General features: G+C 44.9%; 1 protein-coding gene across 10 annotated transcripts in view; it reads left to right on the top strand.

Moving 5' to 3' along the window:
• nrf1 (nuclear respiratory factor 1) overlaps positions 1-27489 on the top strand; it is a 68974-nt gene that overhangs the window by 4945 nt on the left and 36540 nt on the right. For 3 of the 10 annotated variants that reach the window (XM_078235808.1, XM_078235802.1, XM_078235803.1), the window contains exons 2-9: positions 1613-1850; positions 5333-5447; positions 6086-6172; positions 7700-7826; positions 9992-10132; positions 18506-18664; positions 22004-22189; positions 24286-24387. In XM_078235808.1, coding sequence (XP_078091934.1) covers positions 1625-1850; positions 5333-5447; positions 6086-6172; positions 7700-7826; positions 9992-10132; positions 18506-18664; positions 22004-22189; positions 24286-24387 — 1143 coding nt within the window. In that variant the 5' untranslated portion in view covers positions 1613-1624. The remainder of the gene's footprint in view (positions 1-1612; positions 1851-5332; positions 5448-6085; positions 6173-7699; positions 7827-9991; positions 10133-18505; positions 18665-22003; positions 22190-24285; positions 24388-27489) is intronic. The other 7 variants (XM_078235807.1, XM_078235810.1, XM_078235804.1 and 4 more) reach the window with 3 other exon arrangements.

The following is a 27489-nucleotide window of genomic DNA, read 5'->3' as shown; positions in this document are numbered from 1 at the left end:
GTACTCCCTAATTAAGAGTACTTTGGGAGTACTTTCACCATGTGGACTAGTCATTTAAGTAGAAGGTCTATCAATACTACCTCAAAGGTGACTGGGGATAGGCAATAAAATGCTGCCCTTGCTGGTGATTCCCAGAATAAAAGAAACAGCGGCTTTATGACACTTCCATGTATACACACAGCTGTCCCTTTATCTCTTTAAAGTGCACTCATCTTTCTTTTGCATCTCTTACACACATGTAAAGAATGATCACTGAAGTCTGATGAGATGGGGTATCAAGATGCTCCCATCCTTCTGCCACTGGCTGCTCAGAGGGACGTGCAATCAACCCTGAGTAAATCTGCCTCGAAGCTGCACAGCTCCTGTTGCATATTGTTTTGATACTGTCGAGCGCTGGGATCTGATCAGATACCAAATATTCCTGGCAGATAGAGCTTGACCAGTTTCTGAACCTCTCACGATGGCCGATTTGGTAAATGATTGCTTCCTTGACATATAAAAGTCACTGAAGTAGAATTTTAACTTTGGGGGCAATTGCGCCAAAATTCAGCTTGAAATTGCACTGTTTAAAACTTCACTTAAAACATTCAACAACAAAAGCAGCAGAATTGGACAGGATATTTTTTTTTTAATGGCTCAGCAAAGTTTATCCAAAGAGCAACTGAGATATGGAGACAGTGCGGGCACCCATATTCCGTGACTGATCTATGTTCAGAGAAAAAAGCTCCTTCTACCTTATCCCTGAAATGTATCCTCACCCCAATATACCACACCATGAATCAATACCCCCCCGGGTAGAAAGTGAATACATTCTGGCTACTGGAAGACACTGATGAGTAACAACAATTTTTATCATCTAATTTTATGCAATCTTTAAAGCTAATTTTCTATCCTCCTTAATCCACTGACTGACTAAAGAAATGCGGGTTGTAAAGCTTTTCTGGGATGTCCCGAGGTGCCAAATAAATGCATGGTTCTTCCTTAAGTTGCAGAGTCAGTCCTGTTGCCCTGAATGAGATCAGCTGACTAAACATAGACCTTTTGGAATGTGTACCCCTCATTATTTCTATGGCTCAGTAACTTACTGGATAAGTTTGATGACCAGACACTTTCTTTAATCCTATCTTTTGCTGCTGGTTTTACTCCTGTTGCTGAATAGTTTACTTACATGGTGAGTGTTAATGAGAAGTCTGCTGGAGCTAACACTCGGTCACACTGAAACACTCAGGCATTTGATAATTGGTTCCCTCACCCGCCATACGACAATAACTCCTCTAAATAACTCCTTCGGTTTATTGAAGAAACTATACAGACCTTACCCAGGCATGTAATAAAACCCCAATCAGTCTCGAGATCTAATTACATTTTTGATGGATGTGTATGATAGAGGTATAGAGAGTGTTCAATATCTATGATGGGACTATTGCAAGATGGTTCCTAGTGACAAGCAGAGAGGTCATTGTGCTAAAGGCTGTGAATGAGTTAATTCTAACTGTTACAGGCTTCACTTTAGATTATCTTTTAAGTTTTGCCAAGATTTTCGTTCTGTTCTTGTTGCTAACGGCTTTCCCCATGCATCCCGCTCCGCACCACCCCATTTCCATGTCCGTAGAAGTACTGTTTGATGGAAGGACACGGAGCAACTCAAAACCACGAACACATGACGACTATCGAGGCTCACGCAGTTGCCCAGCAGGTCCAACAGGTGCACGTAGCCACATACACAGACCATGCGGTCTTGAGCGGAGAGGATGACTCGCCTTCATCCCCTGAGGAGACCTCCTTTGACGATTCTGACATCTTAAATTCGACCATCACAGACGAGGTCACAGCCCATCTTGCTGCAGCAGGTGAGACTTCGGACCCCAGGTGGGGAGTGGGGAGGATGGAAGCTGATGGGCGTAACCATTTAGACTGGTTCCACTTCCGTGCCAGTGATTTTAAACCCCATTTTTGTGTCTTGCACTGACATACTGCTTTATTTCTACCACTTCCTTTGTTTTTCTTCCAATGGCTGTGTGGAGTTTGTACATTCTCCCCGTGTCTGCGTGGTTCCTCCGGGTGCTCCAGTTTCCTCCCACAGCCCAAAGATGTGCAGGTTAGGTGAATTGGCCATGCTAAATTGCCTCTTAGTGTCCCAAGCTGTGTAGGTTAGGGGGATTAGCAGGTGGGGTTACGGGGATAGGGGCTGGGTGGGATTGTTGTCGGTGCAGACTCTGGATCGAATGGCCTCTTTCTGCACTGTTGGGATTCTATGCAGGCAAATGGGGTTAGCTTAGATGGGCTTTTTGGTTGGCATGAACCAGTTTGGGCTGAAGGGCCTGTCTCCGTGCTGTAGATTCTATGATATGACTATGATATCTACTCTACCTGTCACTGATTCCCTGCTGGAGTACAGTTTCACTGGTGTCTGCCATCCTCTGGTACTTGCCTCAGTTGGTAGCACTCTTGCCTCTTAATTAAAAGGTTGTGTGTTCAAGTCCAACTCCAGAGACCTGAACCCATAATCCAGGCTGGCATTCCCACTGGGGGAGTGCTGCACTGTCAGAGATTCAAACCAGGCCTGCCTTCTCAGGTGGGCATAAAAGACCCCACAACGTTATTTTGGAGAACTGGGGAGGGATCCTGGCCACTATTTATTCTTGACTTAACGCAGAACAAATTATTTGGTCATTTATTTAGTTGCTAGTTGTGGGAACTTGTGTATGTAAATTGGCTGCTGTGTTTCCTCTATTACAGCGACGACTTAAAAATAATGGGCTATAAAGCTCTTCCTTCCCCAAAGTGGCTGGTCGTTTGTTAGTGCACTGCCCTTTTTAGCTTCACAAATGGAAAAATAGCTACATGAATGAAATACCAGACACGCACTGATCAGGAGTATATGGCTTGAGCAGGGAAGGGCGTAATATTGCTTGAAACACAGAGGGTGCAGTTGATGGTTGAACCAGCAGAGGGTGGTGGAGTGCCATCAGAAAACTGAACTTGCTTTCTGCATCGCTATCTTGTGTCAGTTGGCTAGGCATCACAAAGAAGAAAATCAGATTCTAGGAGTCAGCACTGCCTTTAAAGTTCCTTTAAATAAAATTGGATTCGGTTTTTTAAAATCCAGTTTTCTGCCTGTTAATCTTGCGTTTCGAATCACAGCGAGGTTACTTCACAGAAAGAGATCATTCAGCCCGTAGTGTCTGCGCTGGCTTTAAAGAAAACAACTAGCCATCATCCTAATCCCACCTTCCAGCACCCGGTCCGTATATTTACAGGTTACAGCACTACAGGTGTGAATGAATTCAGCATGTCTGCCTCAACCACTAATCTGGGCGGTGAATTCCAGACGCCTACCACCCTCTGGGTGAAATCGCTTTTACAAATACCCCCTCTGATCCTTCCACTAATTACCTTAAAATTGTGCCCCCTGTGATTGACCACTCCACCATGGGAAACAAGACTTCCCTGTCTATTCTTTCTAGGCCCTCCATAACTTCCTGCACTTCAACCAAGTCACCCCTCAGTCTCTTCTGTTGTAAAGAAAATAACCCCAGCTATTCAACCTCTCCCCATAGCTGCAAATTTCCAGCCCTGACAACATTTCTGGTAAATCTCCTCTGCACTCATTCTAGAGCAATGTCCTTCCTGTAATGCGGTGACCAGAACTGTACGTAAAACCCCAGCTGTGGCCTAACCAGCACTTTATACAGTTCCAGCACTACATCCGGCTTTTGTGTTGTATAGCTCATCCAATAAAGAAAAACATAAGAACATAAGAAATAGGAGCAGGAGTAGGCCATCTAGCCCCTCGAGCCTGCCCCGCCATTCAACAAGATCATGGCTGATCTGAAGTGGATCAGTTCCACTTACCCGCCTGATCCCTATAACCCCTAATTCCCTTACCGATCAGGAATCCATCTATCCGTGATTTAAACATATTCAGCGAGGTAGCCTCCACCACTTCAGTGGGCAGAGAATTCCAGAGATTCACCACCTCTGAGAGAAGAAGTTCCTCCTCAACTCTGTCCTAAACTGACCCCCCACATTCCATATGCCTTCTTTGTCACCTTATCTACCTTTCCTGCCACCTTCAAGGACATGTAGACATACACTCCAAGGTCTCAATCCCTCTCAATATCTTCCCGATTGTTGAGGATTCGTTTGTCCTCCCCGGATGCATTACCTCACACTTCTCCAGATTGAATTTCATTTGCCACTTTTCTGCCAAACTGTTGATCCCATTCTGGAATTGACAGCCACCCTCTTCACTGTGAACTACACGGCAAATTTCTTTCGTCATCTGCAAATTTCTCAATCGTGCCATCCACGTTTAAGCTCAAATCATTAATATGTACAACAAACAGCAGAGGACCCAACACTGAACTCTGGAATGTTACTGGAAACCACTTTCCATCCACAAAAACATCCATCAACCATTCCCTTTGCTTCCTGTCACTCAGCCAATTTTGGTTTCAACCCGGATCCCATGGGCTGTTGCTTTTCTGACCAGTTTGCCGTGTGGAACCTGGTCAGATGCCTTTCTAAAATCCATGTAGACCACGGGGCCTCTCCCATCCTGAGGATGCTGTAACCATTCTATGGTTCATACTCTGCATTCACTGTTACCGTGACAAGTGCCCAGTCATTATGTGTGGTTCTGAGCCATGAGTGCGGGCATTGGTATGGAACCAATGCTAATCTTGTCCTCCCCACGATGCTTATGCACAGCCCTTTCCAACAGACACTGGTGGATAAGTGATGCAGAGTGCGAATCCTGGCTGGAATTCCCCCCAGCCCCCTCCAAAAGCAAGGATATTGAAGACAATGGTGGAAAGTCCCAGCTTTGCAGCAGACTGCCCCTGACCTCCATGGTCTGTATGGCTCCTAAATTCCTGATGCTACAACAGTGACTATACTGCAAAATACTTCATGGGCTGTGAGTGGCTTTGTGGTGAGCTGAGGTTGTGAAAGGTGCTATGTAAATGTACATCTTTCTTTGTTCCAATCTGCCTCGCTGTACCGTTGCCACTGTTCCCATCTTCAGTGACGGAGCTGCTTGTCGCAGATGAAGGCATTTCTGATTTCAAACCAAAACTTTGTGGGGATTGGGGGAGGTTGTTTAATCAAAACGAGAGAAAAGTGGGAACAAAGAATCATTTTAACTCCAACTCCGTTAGCCTTTGATATTGTTTTTTGCTTTGTTTGTTGTTTATGTTGGGAATTTTTGTGTTGAGAATTCAGGCCAACGTGGGATTGATTTGTGCGGCCAGTGCCCAAAGTCAGGCACAGTCACTCGTGGCATCAAGGGTGCTTTTCAATGGGTGACCTCTCAAATCTCTGCTTTCAGGTCCGGTGGGGATGGCGGCAGCCGCTGCCGTGGCAACGGGCAAGAAACGGAAGCGGCCCCACGCCTTTGAGTCCAATCCGTCTATACGCAAAAGGCAGCAGACACGCTTGCTACGGTGAGACTGCCCTCCATGGCCAAGGAATCCCAGCCCAGAGCACCAGCTCCCAAGTAAAGCGTAACTGTGTAGACGAGGGGTCCAGGATAGAGCGAAAAGAGCTGATCCCCCACTCGTAATGGGGATGAGCCGCGAGAAACAATTAGACGAGGGTGATTTCTGAAATCGAGGAAGATGATAGTTCGGGAGGTAGGGGAGGGCGTGGGTGGGGGAGGTGGAGTCTCACTGAGCAATGGAAAATGCTGAAATAAATAGATTAGGTTAAGTGAAAATGTGGACTCGTTATTTCAAAACACGCAGAAGAAAATAGCCGCAGATGGACAGGACTGTGCCATTCAGTCCCTCCAGCCTGTTCACTTAGACCAGGGCTGATCTTGTGCTGAGTGCAAATTAACATAAAATAAATTTAGAACAAAAACTAAGAAAATATTTTTTTTCATTTGATACGAGAGAGATGTTGAGGATAGTCTGCCCTTCGAAGTAATAACAGCATGAAGCACTGAGATTATTTGGAGTACAGCTGGATGAGTGTGTGTAGAGCTGATGTGTCTTGATTGGCCCAGTGACCTTTTCTTATTTGATTGATTGATTGCTTAAAAAAAAGCTGATGTAGAATTTCACTTTTCTTTTCAAAGCAGCCCCATTGGTGTAGTTAGTAAATACACTGCCCAGAGCCTGGCCGTGCATCGGAAAGAGCCCAGCTTCAAATCCACGTCTGTAACTGAGTGAGTTGATCTTCTGAGGTTAAGTCACATTGTTAGAGTGGAGGGAGTTTCACTCTACATCTATTGTCGAGCCCGGGAGTATATAAACACTGAGAGCTTAGACAGAAAAGTTCTGCACTCTCTACCACTGACACCGAGGGCTGTAAATAAGGAAATGGCAGGGGGTCTCTTTGAAACAGTTTGGTGTGAGGTACCTGACTGCTCACAGCTGGTGGTGGAGGAGAGTTGGTCCGCCTGTTGAGCTTTGTATCAATGGTTGATCAGTTTGCTGATTAATCTGCCCTGATGCTACTGAAAACGTATAACCCAATTCTAACTTTATTAGCCTCCGATTGAGGGACATCTATTCGTATGTATTTAATATACCACTAGGTAACTACACAACACAATATGACATCCACAATTTCTCTGGAGGTCTGAGTTTTATTTTCCAAACAGCTCCCTGTGCCAGTTGTTTGTGTGTTCTCCACCTGCGGTGCTTCATTTTAAAATCACCTTTTTTTTTGTTTGTAACAGTTTCATTTCATCCATTATTTTTTTCCCCACTCCTTTTCATGCTCCTGCAAAAACGGGCATGTTTCTCCTGGTAAGTGTCAGCAGGCTATGATGGTGGGCCTCACGGGTTAAACTGTACCCACCGCCTCCTAACAACCAGACCCATGGTCAGTAGCCTTGGTTGTTTTTCCTACTCCTAGCATTGGGACAATGAGCTCAATTATAAACAGCTCTGGCAGAGATCAGCCAACTCAGCACAGACTGTGGATCAAACCCTGGACTTTCCTGACCTTCATGCCTGAGTACCGCACAGGGCAGCACGTTTATTAACAAAGCCGTTGGGAGAGCCCCATGCTTTAGACACAGTGTAGGAGCACAGTATAGGGAACCTTAATTCTGCATCTAATTGCTGCTATACCCAGATGGAATGTTTTGCATGGCATTTGAAGCTTGATTGAACACTCTTCAATATGACAGAGGTACCCCTTTAAATCAATATTGCTGCTTGACTAAAAGCTCCAAGTTTTTCAGTATGCAGGTATTAACCAGGGCTGACTAACTGAGAAGGGCACTGCGTACTCTCATATCGATCTTTTTGGGCCACTAAAATCTGTAGTATAATGGCCCAAGATCCAGACCCATTAGATTCTTCCTCCTTCTGCCTGTGATCTCTTGTTAAACACATTGGCTGTAAAGGATATGTTTAGTGTAATTTAGTTAGTGCTAAAGGAGCTTTTTTTTATTGCGGTTAGGGTAACAGGAGAGTGGGGCTGAACCAATTTACCTTTTTTGGCAGAATGCTCTGGGCATGTTGGGACTAGGGAATTGAGGACCACGGTTTGTACAGTTTGGGACTGTCCAAAATATTTGGGTCGAGGCCACTATTGGGAGGCACCAAATCTATGTCCTTCACACCCGTCTGCCTGCGGTACTGCCAGTAGCCCAAATGAACCCAGTGTCGGGTTCTTTGTTGTGAAACCATCCTTTCGTCATCTCATCAGAGCTTCTGTTTTTCTGTTCTCTCCCCCGCAGGAAATTACGGGCCACCTTAGATGAATACACAACCAGAGTTGGACAGCAGGCCATCGTGCTGTGTATCTCACCCTCCAAACCAAACCCAGTTTTCAAAGTGTTTGGAGCTGCTCCTCTTGAGAATGTGGTAAGTCGTGTGCGTGCGCCTGTGCGTGCCTGTGTGTCTGTGCGTGCCTGTGCGTGTGTGTGCTCCCCATTTTAGGCTCTGTAACCCCTGGCAAGACAGCTGAAGGGTCAGCGATTTGGTTGCAGATACCTGTCCTTCTGGGCCGGGCTGTGTTTCTGTAAGATCCCGCCCTGCCAATTCCAGTACATATCTATAGATCACACCGATGTGAGCCCACCTGTGGGTAAATGTTGGATTCATCTTGAGGATGTCCCTAACTAGTATTGACAGAGTCTCACCTGGCTTCCTCCACAGGAGGTTGGTGCAGACTCAATGGGTGGAATGGCCTCCTTCTGCACGTAGGGATTCAATGGAGGAGACATACGGCAAGTTTCAGTACCTGCTGCCTCCTCCCCATGACCACTCAAAGCCAACATCACCTGCCTCCTTGTACCTAATTTGAGTAACTTGCAGAAGCCTCGGAGCCAGTTCTCCACCCACCTTTGAAAAGCCTGCAGGGAAGGATTGAGAGGAGAACGTCCAGTGCATCTGCTTTTCTGCGTGCCCACAAACCCCTACTGCAGCTCCTCTCCAGAAGGTATTGCTGGGGTACAGTTGCATGGGTCAAGTACCAAGCATCTCACGTGGCTGAGAGTTTGTCATCAGTCTTAGAAAATATGTCTAGGGTCTTTTGGAATCACAGCTGATACCTTTCTTGCCTCCGCCTCCCCCCCACTCCAAATAGTTAATCCTCCTGCCCCCCCACCCCTATTATCCATAGCCCAGGGACATTAATGCTTTGTAATATCCAGTGGAGCAACTCCAATCTGTCACCATTAACTCTGAACTTAGCAACTTGGAGGGGCAGGTAGCCAATGTGTTACGCTTCATGCTGCGAAACCGTTTGGATCTTTGAGCCGACTCCTGGATAACCACTTCCCATCTGTCATTGGGACAGGCTGTTATAAATCCAGGGGTGAGGGTTGAATTTCCACTGAAAATGCATCCAGTGATCAGGTGGCCCAGTTATGAATGGCAGGGCTGGGGGCTGTACAAGCGTGGGTGGACTGAGAGTCCCCAGGCTGTGCTGTCGGGGGGGGGGGGGGGAGTTTATTCCCGGCGGGGGGATTGCATTACAATGCATTTCAGAGAAACCGTGTGAGATGTTGTTGGTGATGGGTAGGATTGTGTTGGCGAATGTGCAGGTAGATGTGAATTTACTTGTTAAGGTATTCCCCTGGGGAGCTTGGGCCGGCATCTGCTTTTAAAACACACACCTGGCTTTGCTGTTAATTGGGTTGTGGTGAAGATTACTGTTCGGGCTGTAACAAAGCATGGGATGATCGGCTGTTTTAACCTGTGTCAAAGGCAGTTTATTATATTTTCTTTGATTTTCTTCATAGATGTAAATTGCTGCTGTTCCTCGCCATTTGGCAGTCTGCCTTTCAAGTACAGCTTCAGTTTAGAAGTCCCAATATCTTTAATTTTTCCCCCTCCATCTCTCATATATGTACTGACACCCCCAGGACCTTCCATTTAGTGCTGCTCCATTACGCATACTTTCTCTTCATGTGAACCCACCGCTGTTAGTAAACGTTATTTTTTCCTTTTTTTGAGAGGCTGTGGTGGGGTGGGGGCAACTCATGGCCAAGATTGAGGAATTTCTCTCAGGTTCTGTTTGGGTTTCCTCTGAGACTGACTCAGTCTGCCCTGTGGGGAAGGGGGTATACACCCCACACCCCTCTACCCCTTTTGTGACCCCTCATGTTGTATCGGGATTAGAACCTAAACCCATGTTGGCATCAACAGGTGGCTAACCAAGTGTGACGATTGGTTGCTTGTGTGCAATGCACCATCTCGTGCAAATCCACTAACAAAATACAGCACTGGGGGATATGTGACCATCCCTCCTTGGAGATGTTTCTCCTTGAAACACTGACGTGGTTGTTCAGTACTCTGGTGGTAATTATGGTGGCTTTGTTTCCAATTCCTGGTTGTCTGTGCTGGTTAGTAACCTCCCTCTCCTCCCTCATCACCTTCCCTCTGAATCGCAGCAGCAGATGCGACCATGTTTTGCTGGTGCAGCTTGTTGCTGTGGAGCACCTGGAGGAGGCTGTTGCCTAGCGCCGGTTCCCTCGGTCGCCACCCTGCAGATTGTTTACCTAAAACCTCTGCCTTTCCCACAGGTACGCAAGTATAAAAGCATGATCCTGGAAGATCTGGAGTCAGCGTTGGCAGAGCATGCCCCAGCGCCTCAGGAGATTAATTCTGACCTTCCTCCACTGACTATTGATGGAATCCCAGTCTCTGTGGACAAAATGACGCAGGTGAGCTCAGCCTGTTTTGCATTGACGAGGCATTGGGGGAAAGGAGAGAAGGAAGTCAAACTGAGTCTTCTGAAAGCTTCGACACAAGTGTCCTGATGAGAAGTGGACTTTTTTCTTATCCACCTCAGTTTTCTTAACTATTGCTCTCCTCACCCCCTCCTTCGCTCCAGCACATATTCCTTCCTCCAAAGCAATGTTGATTCTTACTGGTCATCTGCCCCCTCTGTGCTTTAGCCCACCAACCCGACTTTAAGTATGGCCTCAAGCGCGTGTCAGGCTTTTAAAAACAGACAGTTTTGTTGGGGCTGGTTCCCTCTCTCTTTCTCTCACACACGCACACTTACACACAGAGTTTTCAGCAGCTCTATCTATCAATCTTTGAATTTTGTGTTCCCTTACTGGTATGAGATCAGATAGGTGATTAAAACTAAATAAAAAGGGCAGCACGGTGGCACAGGGGTTAGCACTGCTGCCTCACGGCACCCAGGGCCTGGGTTCAATTTCGGCTTTGGGTAACTGTCTGTTGAGTTTGAACATTTTCCCCGTGTCTGTGTGGGTTTTTTCCGGGTGCTCCGGTTTCCTCCCACAGTCCAATGGTGTGCGGGTTAGGTGGATTGGCCATGCTAAATTGCCCCTTAGTGTCCCAACATACGTAGGTTAAGGAATTAACGGGATAAATATGTGGGGTTACAGGAAGAATGCCTTGGTAAGATAATATCAGAGAGCTGGTGCAGACCCGATGGGCTGAATAGTCTCCTTCTGCACTGTAGAGATTCTATGAAAGCAGGAGTTGTTCTGGTCCATGTGCCTCAGTACCACACAGTTGGAGCTCAAACTCCTCACCAGGACTTGAGTGCATGATCCATGCTGATACACAATATAATTCTAGCAGCACTGCATAGTTGAAGATGTCATCCTGTGACTGAAACATTTAAATCAAGGCCTGCTTCCTTCTTCCTTTGATTCTAGTGGACATTATTGAACTTGTTGCACTATTCAAGAAATTCACCCACTGTCCTGGCCAACATTCTCCCCTTAATCAACACTGCAGAGCAGATTAACAACAACACCCAAGAAGCTCTAAACCATCCAGGGCAAAGCAGCCCACTTGATTGGCCCTACCCTATCCAGCACCTTTGAGACGAGATTTGATAGAGGTATTTGAAATCGTGAAGGCTTTAGACAGAGCAGGTAGAGAGAAACTATTTCCATTGGCAGAAAAGCCAGAGGACCCTGATTTAGTGATTGGCAAAAGAAACAACAGCAGTATGAGGAAAAACTTCTTTGTTTAGTGAGAGGTTAGGATCTGAAATGCACTGCCTGAAAGTTTACTGAAGGCAGGTCCAATCATGGTTTTCACAGGAACTTGATCAGGATCCGAGGAGAGAGAATTTGAAGGAAATGGTAGTGGAGTGGGACAAAGTAAGTTGCTCTTGCAGAGAACCAACAGAGACATGATGGACTGAATGGCCTTCTGCACTGTGTAACCATTCTATGATTCTAACTACATATGTTGGGTGGGAACAGTATCCAGCTTGGCTTTGATGGCTTGGTTGAATAACTTCCAGCAGTCACCATTAAGAGTCACATGCAAGGAATGACCACCTTAGCAAAAATACCAGAGGGATGTAGATACCTGTGAGACTGGACCCCAGTCCAAGTGAATTCCTTCAAGAAAGGAGAAAGAACACCTTGTTTAGTTGAGGCAAGAAAATTAGGTTGAATATATCTCCAGCTGCTACTGCCTCTGTCTCTTCTCTTGCGTGCAGTAGATAACTGGTGCCAGGTACATCGGGATTTATTTAAGAAGCTGAAGCGTCACACGTTCACACCAAGGCTAGTTTCATTGGGCAGTTGACAGCTTCTTCAGATGAATCGTGCTGGAACACAGCAAAAAAAAAACACGTCTTGCCTTTTAATTAAGCCGAGGATTGGCGTCTTGTGGGAAATGAACTTGTTGCTGGTTGTCTTTAGGTAGCACTTGTGGGCAGGTGTGCCTTGCTCACGTGTCACCCCTAATTTCAGCAGTTCCTTGTGTTTAGTGAATACTAGCAGCGCAAGTGTATGTGTGTGTGTTTTATTTTCCTTGTTACTGAGTGGGCCAGGTGAGGCGGTTGCTGTGAGCTACTAATTAGAGTGTTGGGCTGAGCCAGGTATGATGCTGTTTGCTGATTGTGTCCCCAGCGGATTATATAAAAGGACCCTCCTAACAAGAGCCTCAAGCTGCTGCAGCCCCTGTGCAATCCCAATGCTATAATTAAAACCATCTGGAAACTGGCCAAAGGATCCTGGGAGCAGTTAAGGGGAAGAGGTAGTTTGGGGAAAAAAAAACACAAAGCAGGTTACAAAAACTAATCCTCCATTAACAATTGATGTTTATTCATCTCCAGAAATGGCCATTTTGTGAAAAGATTGGCCTTTGATTCTGCCAAGTTATATTCAAATGAAAGTCAGTCTCTCTCTCTCTTTGGCTGGGTGATTGTGTTTGGACTTAACCTGCATTTCTGTAGCACCTTGTCACATTTCTGCTGCATCTCTTAAAATGCTTCACGTACGATACATTAGAAATGTCGAGACTTGGGTGCCGTTAGCAAATGCAGCAGCATAATTTTGTACTCCGTTAAAGCCGGGCAGAATATCTAATGTAAAAAATCTTCATGCAACACGGGCACAGGGTACCGAGCTGACTTGTCGCTCAGCTGCACTGTTCCATTTGAGGTTAACACAGTAAGGAGTCTTAACAACATCAGGTTAAAGTCCAACAGGTTTATTTGGTAGCAAACGCCACGAGCTGACTACCATTTGAGGTTAGCCAGGCCCTTTGGTCTTAATGGACTGTTATTTATCATTCAGAAAAGGAATTAGATTCCACATTTTTGACTGGATGTTTCCGAATGGAAGAGGCTGGGGCAATGTAAGGAAATGTATACATGGCACAATAAAGCACAGCGTTCTCACTGGGATTACTCTTTGTGTTTGTCCTTGGTTGCTGATGACATTAGCATGGCTACGTTTATCAGCCACCATCAATTGTCCCCAAGATGAGTACAATGTGCAGGGCTATGAAGAAAAGACAGGAGAATGAGACTATAAGCCACAATGCTCATATGGCGAGGCGGTGCAGATGTGATGGGGCCTCTTGCGCCCTAACAATTCGGTGAGGTGGGTGTTGAGCTGCTGGCTTTGAGTAATTATTTTCAAACAACTGAGCGGCTTGGTAAGACATGGTCACCTGTAGACCAGACCAGGTAAGAGAGATGAGTTCCCTTTCCTTGAACGTTAGTGCTGGGGCACTTGAGGAAAAATTGGATTTGAGTCAATACACTGAGGCTGGTTCTGGGCTGACATCAGGTAACTTAGTATTTTCCTAGAGACAGAGCAAACATCGGCCTTCAATGGAGAGAACACTTCAAAGAGCTCCTAAACTGTGATATAATCATAGATGAGGACGAATTTGAGGAAATCCCCCACTCTCATCAAAGATGATCTTTGACTCCCACCAAGCATGGACAAAGTCAAAGCCAACATTCCACACGTGAAGAGTGGAAAAGCTGCAGGAATGGACAGGATTCTAGCGGAGATTTTCAAACTTGGAGAAGAGATCACCGGTCATCTCCATCAACTGTTCCTGAAAACCTGGGACAGAGAAATTCCTGCCAACCTCAGGGACGCTGCCATCACCACCATCTTCGAGAACGGAGACAAAGCAGACTGTGGAAACTACCCAGGAATCTCCCTATTCTCCACCATCGGGAAGATCATCGCCCAACTTCATACTCCAGTCTCCCATCATACATCATCTCCCAGCCTCTGAAGTATTCCCTCTGGAAAGCCAGCACGGCCTCTGACCAAACGATGGAACAGTGGCCATGGTTTTCCCTGCTTGACATCTTCAAGAGGAATGTCAGGAGCAACATCAACCACTCTACGTGGTCTTCGTCGATCTGACCAAGGTTTTTGGCTCACTCAGTCAGAAAGTGCTATGGAAGACCCTGCTAAAGGTCGGCAGTTCAGAGAAATTCATCAACATTCTCTGATTCCTCCATGACAAGATGTCGATGACAGTCTTCACCAACAGAAGTAGAAACTAGAAGCAGGAGTAGGCCATAAGGCTCTTCGAGCCTGCTCCACCATTCATCCTGATTATGGCTGATCATCGAATTCAATATCCTGATCCCCCCCCCCCCCTTCCTCCCATTTTCCTTGATCCTTTTAGACTCAAGAGCTATATCTAATTTCTTCTTGAAATCAGGCAACGTTTTGGCCTCAACTACTTTCTGTGGTAGCGAACTCCACACATTCGCCACCCTCTGGGTGAAGAAATTACTTCTCACTTCAGTTCTAAAACATTTACTCCTGATCCTCAAACTATGACCCCTAGTTCTGGACTCCCCGACCATTGGGAATATTCGTTCTGAATCTGTCCTGTCTAACCCTGTTAGAATTTTGTAAGTTTCTATGAGATCCTCTTTCACTCTTCTAAACTCCAGTGAATATAATCCTAACCGATTGAGTCAATAAGACAAAAACAAACCCTTTTCTCCATCTTCATTGCCATCATCCTTCACCTTGTCAAGAACAAGCATCCCAATGGAGTGGACGTTGTTTACAGGATGGACAGAAAACTTTTCAGCCTCAACCAGTTGAAATCCAAGAAGAAAACAACACGGACATTGTTTGTTGATGGAACTTCAATGTGCATATTACATTGCCTTCTCTGTTCTCTCAGAAGCCATGCTTGACACCTTCGCAGAAGCATTTTGAAGAATCAGTCTCTGTCTCAACCTCTAGAAAACTCAAATCCCCAGGGCAAGATCTGATCTCTTTCTCCATCTATATCAAAGGAGAAACATTCCCAAATGTGCAATATTTCCCCTCCCTGGGGAGGCACCTCTCATCTAAGGCTGATATCAGTGCGGAGATCCAACATTATTTCATTTGATTTGATTTATTACTGTCGCATGTTCTGGGATACAATGAAAAATATTCATAAAGCACTTAGGAGGAAAAGGATAGGCTGCGGAATATAGTGTTGCAGTTCATTGTATCCAATCCACACGCACTGCCTTAGGTTGCCTAAGGATGAGAGTCTTCAACAACCGTGATATCCTTGCTGACACCACAATCTTCATGAACGAGGCAATCAGCCTCCAAACTCTTCGATATGGCTAGAAACCTGTACTACATACAGATGCCACCTCAAGGCTCTGGAGAGATACTATCAATGCTGTCTGAGATAGGTTCTCTGCATCAGCTGGGAGGACAGGTTTACTAACATTAGCATCCGTGAAGGAGCCAAGAGCACCAGCACCGAGGCCATGATCATCGAAACCAACTCTGCTGGGCCGGCCACATGCTTAGGAGTCAGAGCTCCGACTGCCAAAGCAAATTTTCTTCACCCAGCTCAAGGAAGGCTCCCAAACGAGAGGAGGACAAAGGGAGTGCTTCGAAGCCACCCTGAAGGCAACACAGACGTCAGTGCCTAGGAGATTGTTGCTCAGAAGAGACTTACTTGGAAGAACCCCCTGATCGAAGGTACACAATTCTTTGAGAACGCCCAACAGCAAGATGAGGCCTGGTAAAGGAGCCTGAGGAAGGAATACCAGCTATCTCAAGTCCACGTACCAAACCCACCTCCCGGAAACACCTGCCAAGTGTGTGGTTGGAGGTGCTGCTCTAGGATTGGGCTCCTCAGCCATGCAAGGACCCACAGAACCCATGATCAGTGACAGAGTTTCTTAGGTGGACAATCATACTTGTTAGCGAGTGATCGCCGAAGAAGAAGGATTCTCCTACTCTATATACCGTGGCTATTTTAAGAAGAAAGCCAATGCATCGCCAGGGGATCTCAAATATATTTTTCAAAAATCTGTATTCCTCCTCTTTTCGCTGCTCTTTAAAAGTTTATTTATTTTTCCCACATTGTGTTGCAATTTGTAGCAAACCTGATCAGATCCATTGTGAACACAGAGCGTCAGTCGCTGGCCATGATTTAGTTGCCAAAGGATGATTTCCAATGTCTGGATGTGCTTCTTTTCATTAACCAAATAAACTAAATTAACAAACTGGGCTAAATTAAAAATGCAGTTTCTTAGAGATGCAGAGTAAACAGAGTCTCAAAGGAAACTTAAAATGTCAAAACAAAATGTGATTAAAGGGATCGATAATGCACCCCAGCTCTTGTGGTGCCCATCGGGCACGGAAGGCCTCAGTGGTGCCTGCAGACACTGCGTGTTCCTTTTCCAGGGATACCCAGCAGTGAATATAGCCAGAAAATAGGGGCACACAGTCCAGACAGTTTACTCCGTTGACCTCCCATTGCTGGACCAATTAGTGGCCAGCTTGACCACGAGGAGGTCCTTCTCCCTCCCCACCCAATTCCGCACTGGGTGTCAATGTCTGGATGTGGGTGTGCATTTTGTATGACATGTATAACATTGCTAGCTGATTGACTGGATAACGGCCTCACAGCTTTCTGGGGCTCACATGTGAAGGGCGGACATTTGGGAAAGGTACCAATTGGTGAACTATAGCACAGCCTTGGCCCCAACTAAGATTATTTAAACAGGGACACAAGGGTTTAAGTGCAACTTTCCAAGTGAACCATCAAGAAAGCTTTAAAGGGTTAATTCTAGACCATCCAGCCTTCAAAGAGATCTCAGTTAATAATGTACCACTGCAGGTTAAAAACAATTCAAACCACTGCTTTCTTGCACCTCCCTCACCCCCATTAGCAATTGTCATTCTCTGCTAGGGATATCCCAGAAAGATGTTGTGCTTACAACACAAAAAGTGACAAAAGACAAGAAAATTGAACTGATGAGGGAGGTCATGGAGAAGGAAAGCTGGTATAAATAATCACGGGGCACGAGGTTTTTAGTTTCTTACCAGGAATGGAAACCGAGTGTTTGGACATTTAATCAATTTGGATTACACACAGATGATCTAAACCTAGTTCAGTTGTTGCTTTAATCTGGTCTGAATGTAATTAATCTTCATCAATCGATGGATTATACACAAAAGCAAAAATACTGCAGATGATGGAATAAAAATGCTGGAAATACAAAATTGTGGCACAAAAGGAGACCATTTGGCCCATCACGTCGACACCAACTCTCCAAATGAGCATTGTGGCAGAGTACCATTCCCCTGCCTTTTTCCCCATAACTCTGCATATTGTTTCTATTCAAGTAATCATTAAATGCCTTCTTGAATGCCTTGATTGAACCTATCTCCACCACAGTTCCAGGCAGTGCATTCCAGGCCAAAACCACTGGCGGTGTGAAAACCTTTTCCTCACATCACATATGCTCCTTTTGCAAATCAGTTTAAATCTGTGCCCTCTCGTTTTCGTACTCAGCAGGTCAGGCAGCGTCTGAGAGAGAGAGAAATAGATTAACGTTTTAAGTCAAGTGACCTTTCATTAAAATAGAGAAAAGTTAAAAATGTTATTGGCTTTAAGCAAGTGAAAGTGGGGAGGGCAGAAGAACAACAAAGGGGTAGGTTTGTAATAGGATGGAAAATAGGAGAGTGGTGGTGTTGGGCCAAAGGGAATGGTAATGAGGAAACAAAACAAAAAGCAAAGTACTGGAGATCTGGAATGAAAAGCAAATGCTGGAAAAACTCAGCATGTTTGGCAGCAGAGAGAAACATATTTAATGCTTGGAGTCCAGTACTAATGGATTTGAAACTGTAAATCTGTTTCTCTCTCCACAGATGCTGCCAGACCTGCTGAGTATTTCCAGCACTTCCTGTTTTTACTAAAGAAACTTAAAGATGTGTTTTTTTTGGGGGGGGGGGGGGGGGGTGTGAATGGTGGAATGGTGACATTGACCTGATGTAAACAGTTTGTTCAAAAACTGCTTTTTAGATGTGAAAATGCCATATAAATTAGTGTGAACTAATCATCTTCAGTAATTCTGATTCCCAGCACTAACAACTTTTGCAGGCGCACAATAAAAAATCAAAGGTAATAGAATGTAGTGGAAGGGTCGCATGATTACCACATATCACTTAACCTTCAATCTCAGGGCTATTGACATTTTCTGGCTCATCAAATGAAATATAACTTCCCCTCCCCCAAAATATAGTCAGTAACGCAAGAATTTCATGAGCTGAAGTTTGTATGCCCAACAAACCATGAATGCATGGGATCAGAAGATGAATGTATATCACTGCTCCCAAAACTAAATTAACATCCCCACCCAGCTCCTCCCGTGTACGCTTCAGCCCCTTGCACCAAAACATTATCCAGTTGTCTGTTCAACTTGCGAAAAATTCTGTGCCTTTCTGCCCTGTATCGCCGGGCAACCCATTCCCCATGAGTATGTAACTGGCTAGATTACCATTCTTCTCTGTCTTTGCCTCCTCCAGGCTCAGCTCCGTGCTTTCATCCCGGAGATGCTGAAATACTCGACAGGCCGAGGGAAGCCTGGCTGGGGTAAGGAGAGCTGCCGCCCTGTGTGGTGGCCTGAAGACATTCCGTGGGCCAATGTTCGCAGCGATGTGCGTTCGGAGGAACAGAAACAGCGGGTAAGCAGGATCATTGAAGGGATCCATTTATGTTCGATAGTGGGGACTTCTGACCTGAACCAGACTGTAGGGAGATGACATACAAGAAATTTATAACTCTCCTATCGCTGTTTAGTTTTTCCATCATTGTAACCTGCTTGTGTTACCTTTCAGGATTTGGTAACTAGGTGTAGTGGCAGTTTAGTGAATGCGTTTCACACAAGGCTCTCAATTCTATTGCAGTTCCAGTGCAAAATACTTAAATATTCTAGAGTTTTCCTTTTTTACGGAGAAATCGGAGCGTATTGTTTTGGAGAACTTTGCTGAAAGAGTTTGAATGAGTAGATGATTAAGTAAGTAGGCGAAAGGAACACAGAAAGTTTGCATGCAGGTGCAGCAAGCAATTAGGAAGGCAAATAATATGTTGGCCTTTATTGCGAGGGGATTGGAATACAGGAATAAAGGAGTCTTGCCACAGTTGGAGCAAGTCTTTGGTGAAACCACATCTAGAATACCGGTGTGCGATTTTCATCCCCATATTTAAGGAAGAATATAATTGCATTGGACGAGGTACAGCAAAGGTTTATGAAATTGGTCCCTGGGATGAGGAGCTTGCCCTATGATGAGAGGTTGAGTAAATTGTGAACCTATATTCTTTTGAGTTTAGAAGGAGAGATGATCTCATTGAAATACACAAGATTCTAATGGGCTTGATAGGGTAGATGCTGAGAGATTGTTTCCACTGATCAGGGAATCTTAAATAACGGACACACAGTCACAGGATGAAGGGTTGTGAATCTTTGGAGTTCTTTACCCTAGGATGCTCTGTCACTGATTATTTTTAAGGCTGGGATAGATAGATTTTTGGCCTCAGAATACGGGGGAACAAGCGGGAAAGTGGAGTTGAAGCCCAAGATCAACCATGATCATGTTGAATGGCAGAGCAGGCTCAATGGGCCAAATGGTCTATTCCTGCTTCTTGTTCTTGTGTTCATGTATGTTCCTTGAGTATGTTCAAGACAGAGATTGATAGATGACATCAAAGGATGTGGCAATGGCACAGAAAAGTGACAGATGATCTAATTAAATGGCAGAGCAGACTCCTGCACCGAAGTTCCTATGACATAGGATTCACATTGTATATAGGAGACAAAGTTTGGAATAATCTTTTCTCATTGGGCTCATGTTCGTTATGAATAATGAGGGGCACAATTCACAGCTCATATCCATCCATCCTCACACAAAGAAGTTTCCAGAATCCACATGCAGCAAGACCTGGGCAACTTTTAGCTTGAGCTATTGAATGACAAGAAACATTCAAGCCACAGAAGTGTCCAAGCAATGGTCATCTCCAACAAGAGAGAGTCTGACTATCTCCTCTTTCTGTTCCTTGCCATGGCAGAATATCTCACCAACAATCTTGAGGGTTCACCATTGACCAGAAACTTAACTGGACCAGCCGCATAAATACTGTGGCTCCAAGAGCAGGTCAGAGGCTGGGAATTCTACAGCAAATAACTTACCTCCTGACTCCCTAATGCCAATCCATAAGGCACAGGTTAGGTTTGTGATGGAATATTCCCCTCTTACCTGGCTGAGTGCAGCTCCAACAGCACTCAAGGGTCTGTGTGATTGCGACTTTCATTACTCAGTAATGAATTTTTAAAATCTATCATCTCCAGTATCCCAACCGCGGCACAGCTCAGATTTGAAATGTGCATTTTTAAGATCACAATTGAGCTAAGAGCAGCACCACAACTGGTTATCGATATCATTCTCTCCAGGCACATTTTAACTGTTTTCAGTGGGTGTATATTAGCACACGCGGATAATGGAGCTGCTGCCCTGTCCAATATGCAGGATCTCAACCTCCATGCCCTTGACCTCACTGGAGCAAGATCCTATGTGGAATCTCTGTGGCTGAGCATGGTTGCCTGCTTCTACGCTGGGGTTGGTTTTAATGGATTGGCGGGTTGTGGGGGGGAGTTGGAATGTCCAGGATCACCAAGAATTCTTAATCAGCTCTGGTTCACGGTCCCTGTTGCTTTTGATTTTGGAATGACAATTGGGTTTGATTTTGATATTGCTTTATTTACATTGCAAAAGATCAGGCTGAAAAATTGCAAAGCATCTTTGTTGGGTCCATTTCCAATGGTTGAGTGAGTTTTTCCCACAAAGTGGCAGAGTCAAACACACGTTGGGGGTCCCTGGTTCAGTTCCTAATCTGCGCTGAATGATTTGATCTTAGACGGGGGGATATCTCCGCAGTTAGACTCTGCAGTCACATGTTAGTGAGGAGGGCTCATTAACTACAAGGTAGTCACGAATAAATCCAATGGGGGAATTCAGGGGAAATGACAATTTTACAGCACAGATACAGACCGTTTGCCCCAATGGCTTTGTGCTGGTACCTATGTTTCACACAAGCCTCCTCTCATCCCTGTTAATCTGATCCCATCATCTGTTTATCCAGCCTCCAAGGAAAGCATTTGTGCTGTTTGTTTCAACCATTTCCTGTAATGATCTGTGGGGCGGCACGGTAGCACAGTGGTTAGCACTGCTGCTTCACAGCTCCAGGGTCCTGGGTTCGATTCCCGGCTCGGGTCACTGTCTGTGTGGAGTTTGCACATTCTCCTCGTGTCTGCGTGGGTTTCCTCCGGGTGCTCCGGTTTCCTCCCACAGTCCAAAGATGTGCGGGTTAGGTTGATTGGCCAGGTTAAAAATTGCCCCTTAGAGTCCTGTGATGCATAGGTTAGTGGGATTAGCGGGTAAATATGTAAGGGTAGGGCCTGGGTGGGATTGTGGTCGGTGCAGACTCGATGGGCCGAATGGCCGCCTCCTGCACTGTAGGGTTTCTATGATTGGTTTCTACTCATTCTGGGTAAAGAGGTTTCACCTGCATCACTACATTTAATGATCCGTGTATCTAACAGACTACTCCATTTTGACACATTTTTCAAGGGACTCATTCTTTCTACAAAAATGTATTGCCTCTGACTTATCTATATTCAATTACTTGTTAAAATGGGGGAACATAGTGCCACAAGGAGTTGTTAATGCAAATGAAATAGGTGAATTTAAGGGGCAGCTTGGTAAGTACTTGTGGGAGAAAGCAGTGGATAGTTATGCTCATGGAGTTAGATGAAGAGCGTTAGGAGGAAGCTTGTGCAGAACGTAAACACCAGCACTGAGCAGCTGGGCCCAACTGTTTCCATGTTGTGCATTCTATGTAAATCAGTCTGCTCCTGATTGCTATCTAATGATTCCTGCTGCTTTTCGGGGATGTGGAAGGACAAATGCAGCAAATTTGAGATCTGACATTTTACATGACCATATTTAAAAGTTGAATTTTCCCCATAGGTTTCCTGGACGCAGGCACTGAGGACGATTGTTAAGAACTGTTATAAGCAGCATGGCAGAGAGGATCTGCTGTATGCTTTTGAAGATCAGCAGTCACAGCCACAGACACACATTGCCCATCTCGTCCCCTCTCAGACAGTGGTACAGACAATCAGCAACCCCGATGGCACAGTCTCTCTGATCCAGGTGATTTTCAAGTTTTTTTTGTTCCTACTTATAGAACTGCATCTTTCTCTAGCTTCTCTCCTAGATTGGCCTCATCCCCTCTCTGAGCTCATCCTGACCGTGAGTTCCACCTCCTACCCTCGAATGCTTACCCACTATGGTGCTGACTGCCCCACTTCCCTTCCTGACTGTTAGCTGATGATGTAAGTGGTCCACCTACTCGGGTACTATCAAAACCCCCTTTCAAATCTGCTGTCATAACCCCCTTCCAAAAAGCATATCCTTGACTTTGCTGTCCTTGCAAACTACCACTTCATCGCCAAGCTCCCTTTTCTCTCTGAAAACCTTGAAACTCCAAGTTTGAATTCTCCAATCAGTTTTCTGCCCTACTGCGGTACTGGTCAACTTCACAAATTGCATCCTCCCTGACCGACCATAGTGCACGTTCCATCCTCACGCTCTCTGCCTGCCCACAGCCTTTGACACAGTTCATCATCCACCGAGGCCCCTTCCTCCTCATGAGACTGGAGTCACCCGCTTTCATTCTTAACCATCCAATTGTAGCCATAGAATCTCCCGCAATGGCTTCTCTTCCTTTTCCTGCATTGTTACCTCTGGAACCCCCTGAGTATCTATCATTGTTCCATCTATTTCCTTTCTGCATATGTTGCCCTTGGTGACATTGTCCATTGGCACATTAAACATTGACAGTACCAAGCCCATTATCTTCAGCTCCAACCACAAGCTCTGTTTCTGAGCTGCCAACTCGATTCTTCTCCGAGGCCATTGCCTCGGGTTGAACCACACTGTTCAGAACCTCAGCGATGAGCTCCAGACCCCATATCCATCACACCACAAAGACCACCCATTCTACCTGTGTGCTTTCACTCCTGCTGCAGTCCAGCTAGTGCTGAACTCCTCATCCATGCTTTTGTTATCTCTAAACTCAACTATTCCATTGCTTTCCTGTCCACCCCCCTGTCTTACATCCTCCAAAACTCTGCTACCTGGCTCCTAACTCTCACCATGTCTCATTCACCTGTCTCTTCTGTGCTCACTGAACTACATTGACTTCTGGTCAAGCAACACTTCTGTTTTGAAGTTTTTATCCTGGTGTTCAAACCCCTCCTTGTCTTTTCCTTCCATATCTCTGTAATCTCCTCCAGTCCTTGAACCTTACAAGAACTCTGTACCTTTCTAACTTTGCCTTCTTGTGTATTCCTCACCTCCTTCATGCCAATGTACCTTCAATCAACTAAGTCTTAAGATCTGAAATTCTCTCTCTTAACCTCTCCATTTCTCTCTCCTTCTCCATAAGAGAAGTGAGTCAGAAGGTTTTGTTTCATGCTCCAGAGACTTGAACCCAGAATCAATGCTGACACTCCAGTGCAGAACTGAGGCGTTGCATTGTTGGAGATGCCATTTCTTTCACAACATGTTAAACTCAGGCCCTATCTGCCCCCTCAAGCAACATTAAAGATTCTGAAGAAGAGTTCTCATCTTGATCAATATTTATCTCTCAACTATCATCTAAAAGCAATGGGCTAGTCATTTCTTTCATTGCTGTTTGTGACTCAAATTAGCTGATGCGTTCCCAACAGTATAACACTGTACTTCAAAACAAACTTCATAGACTGTACAGCGCTTCACGACATCCCAAGGTAATGAAAGGTGTCATATAAATTGAAGTCTTTCTTTCTATTTTTCTTTCTTTTATAGAAGCCATCATATTTGACCCTGCCCTTGCCTGGTGTCCATTCACGCTCCTTTCCAGTGGGGAGGGGTGGTAGGATATTAATCATGAGCTGGGACAGTAGCTGAATCTTTTTTTATTTGCCCAACTCTCATTCTTTTTCCTAGCAGAGACACTGAGGCTAATTAACAAGTCCCTAACACTCCAATTGAGACCAAAGGTGGGAACTCAGACCTACCTGGTCTGCGTGGCTTCACACCAGACTATATGGTCTGTTTACTCACTAAACCATCAGCCGGAGCTGTGTCACTGATTTGTTTTGACTTTAAGCAAAGGATAATCTTTGGGAAGGAGGTGAGTGGGGAATGAAGACACTCTGCTGCAGATTAAAGCACTGTTCTTTCATGTCTGCCCTTATTTGCAGGTTGGCACGGGTGCAACAGTTGCGACTCTGGCAGATGCGTCTGAACTCCCAGGAACGGTAACTGTTGCTCAGGTGAATTACTCCACTGTGCAGGACGGAGAGGTGAGGGTCGCAGTCGCACGCACACTCACAGGGTGGGGGCTCCACCCAAACTCCCACCAAGCACGACTCATCCAACACTAGCACCCAATCTTGACATTGGGTAGCAATGGAGACATTCAGAGCCTGGATGGCCATTTTTGCCTGGCTGCAGGGCAAGTTTATAGAACTAGAAGACAAGTTGGGCTGGGAGGTGGGATGTTGGCATAGAATCCATACAGTGCAGAAAGAGGCCATTTGGTCCTTCGAGCCTGCACCAATTCTCTGACAAAGTATCTTACTCCCCCTCCCCCCACCACCCACCCACCCACATTGGAAGAGAAGGAGACCATTCAGCACCATGAATCTGTTCTGATTTGGACCTCAACTCCATTTACCCGCCTTTGATCCATATCTTTTAATATCTTTACCTAACAAGAAGCTATAGATCTTGCGGTCTTTTGAGAGACCAAATTCCAAATTTTCACTATTCTTCCTATGGGAAAAGTGATTCCTGATTTCTTTCCTGAAAGGCCTGATTTTAATTTTCTCAATTTTTAAGGCTTGGCCTCTTGTTCTGGGCACTCCCACCCGGGAAAATAATTTCCTAGTCTCTGTCCTATCGAATCTCTATTTGAAGTGTCTCAATTAAATACCTCAACCTCCGAAACTCCAGGGAATATCAACCAAGTTTATTTAACTAGGCTTCATAATTTAACCCTGGATTCCCTGGCATCATTATGGTGAATGTGCACTGCATCCATTCCATAGTTAATGTACCTTCCCCAAGGTTCAGTGCCCAAACTGCACTTTGTTCTCCAGATGGGGCCTAGCCGAGGCTCGGTACAATTGAAGCATCACTACATCAGCTTTGTGAAGTAAAGTTCAACATTCCACCTGCCTTTTAATTATTTTTCATACCTGTGCACTAGCTTTCAGTGATTTCTTTATATGGACACCTAACTCATTTTGCTCCTCTATAACTCCTAGCCTCTGACCAGTAGAGAGACCCAAGAAAAAAATAAGTTAAAATTTCTTCTTTTAGGAAAGCATTGAATTGTTTTAAAATTAATTGTAAATAAATTAAAATATATCAGCATTGCACCTTTTAAAATGTTATTTTCTTAAGAATCTTAATCGCAATCATTTTGTTATAGTTGATCAGGGGTTAATCACATCTTGTTTCATTCGCATCATCTGAAATTGTTTTCCAGTCTGTGATTCACTCCCTGTGTGTTTGACTTGATCTGTCCATTGAACAGTTCACATAGTGCTTATTCTGTCCCATCGCTTGGTCCTTTCATTGGGCAGTTTTTGAGTCGCTCTGCCTACCTTGTGGACCATATGTCGCTTTGTGAATTGGGCGATCCTTTTGTTGCTATGCCATTCCTGGCGTCAAACTATTGAAATGTTGCACTGAGGACAGTAAACATTCACCAAGTTAGGAGATGAATGAACGTTGTGGGTCTCTTGTCATTCTACCCTGTAAGGAACAATCTTACTTTGTTCTGTTTCACCCTACCCTTTATGAACATTTAGGAAGCAATTAGTTTTACAACCATTGATACCTCTCACTGCCCCACCAGTCTTCGTAAACCTTATTAGAGCAGTGAAGCCCAAACCTAGTGAACACTGTGATGTGAACTAGCCCCTGGCACAACAGTTTTTAACTCTTGTTAGACTCACAGGCTGCTCACTAGTTTGTATTGAGGTTGGAAAATTGGAAGCAAGCAAGCTATTTCAACAAATTATGCTAAGATGACGACATCAAGTTTTAGGCAGTGGTTAGGTGAAACCTGAAAGTGGTAAATGAAAGAAGACTGATAAAAGTAGGGAGTTTTGCAGCTGTAAGGTGATACAGTAAGCCTTGACTGCAATGTAGGAAGATGGCAGTCCCAAGTATGTTTGGAGCGTGGGTAATTCAGAGACAGAGAGAAGTGCTCTTGGACAACTATAAAAAACAACAAGCTGTTCTTCTACTGTCCAGAAGAGGAGCTAATGGAGTCTTTCCCTTCATGGGAACTGGGCTCAGATCTGAAAATTTCTGATGATTTCTCACACTTGTAACACACCTTGTGATGCATTGCCCAGCCCCTCATTTGCCAAGACTTTCTCCATGTGGAAAATGCACACATGAAGGCAGGATTGTGAGAAATAGATTTCTAGAATCACTAAAGTTAAGTTTGAAACTTCATTTTCTTCCATATTTGGTGTCTGCTGTCCGTAGCCTGGCTCACATCATGTCTCATCACCGCTGCGATCAACAACTTCCATTGACCCCCTGAGCTGACTGTACCTTGATTTTAAAATTCTCACCTTTTGTTTTCAAATCCCTCCATAGGCTTGTCCATTCCTGTTTCTGTAAACGTCTTCAGCCCTACAACCCTCTCTTATCTTGTTGATCTTTGGCCTCTTACACACAGCAGATTTTCTTCTCTCCACCATTGGTGGCTGTGGCTTCAGCTACTGAAGTCCTAAGTTCTTGAAGTCCCTTCCTAAATCTCTGCTGTTCTCTTTAAGACAGTCCGTAAAACCTACTTCTTTGACCATGTTTTTGTTTACTTGTCCTAATTCGGGTATTTCTATGTAACTCATAGTCAGATTTTGTATGTTATTTGCTCCAGTGATGTTCCTTAGGGTGTTTTATGCGGTTAAAGGTGCTATGTAAATGTGATTTCTAATTTGCATGCAGTTTGGTAGGATGATGAGTATTACATGTGAGTAACAGATTACCCCTTGAGAAATCAGGTATGCAAGACCCAGTTAGTTGCACATGGTTGTGCAAGATCAGTGAAAATATTCATGGTATTTAAATTAAGTGGCCTGTTCTTCTAGTTGGGCTGCATTTTTTTGACTATATTCTGAGTGGCTTGTAAAACAATCTCCTGAGGAGCTGCTAAAATCTCGCTAAATAACAGAAAAGGTTTATTGTTAACTTTCCCTTTTTTTTGCTCCAGTTTTCACCTCTCCTGAAACTGTTGTGTTCCAGGTCCCTTAGAATATCCAGCAAATGCTTAGCATTCACATGTAAACCCAGGCACTTGGCAAGTTGACCATGAAAGTCAAGTCACCACTCCTGTGGCTCATTCCTCTTAAGCTGGCAGGGTTCATTGAATCGTGTTTTAA

The sequence above is a fragment of the Mustelus asterias genome, chromosome 19 (genome assembly GCF_964213995.1).
Source record: "Mustelus asterias chromosome 19, sMusAst1.hap1.1, whole genome shotgun sequence".
Taxonomy (NCBI): Eukaryota; Metazoa; Chordata; class Chondrichthyes; order Carcharhiniformes; family Triakidae; genus Mustelus; species Mustelus asterias.
Note: the sequence above shows the minus strand (reverse complement) of the source record. Positions and strands in the feature narration are given on the sequence as shown.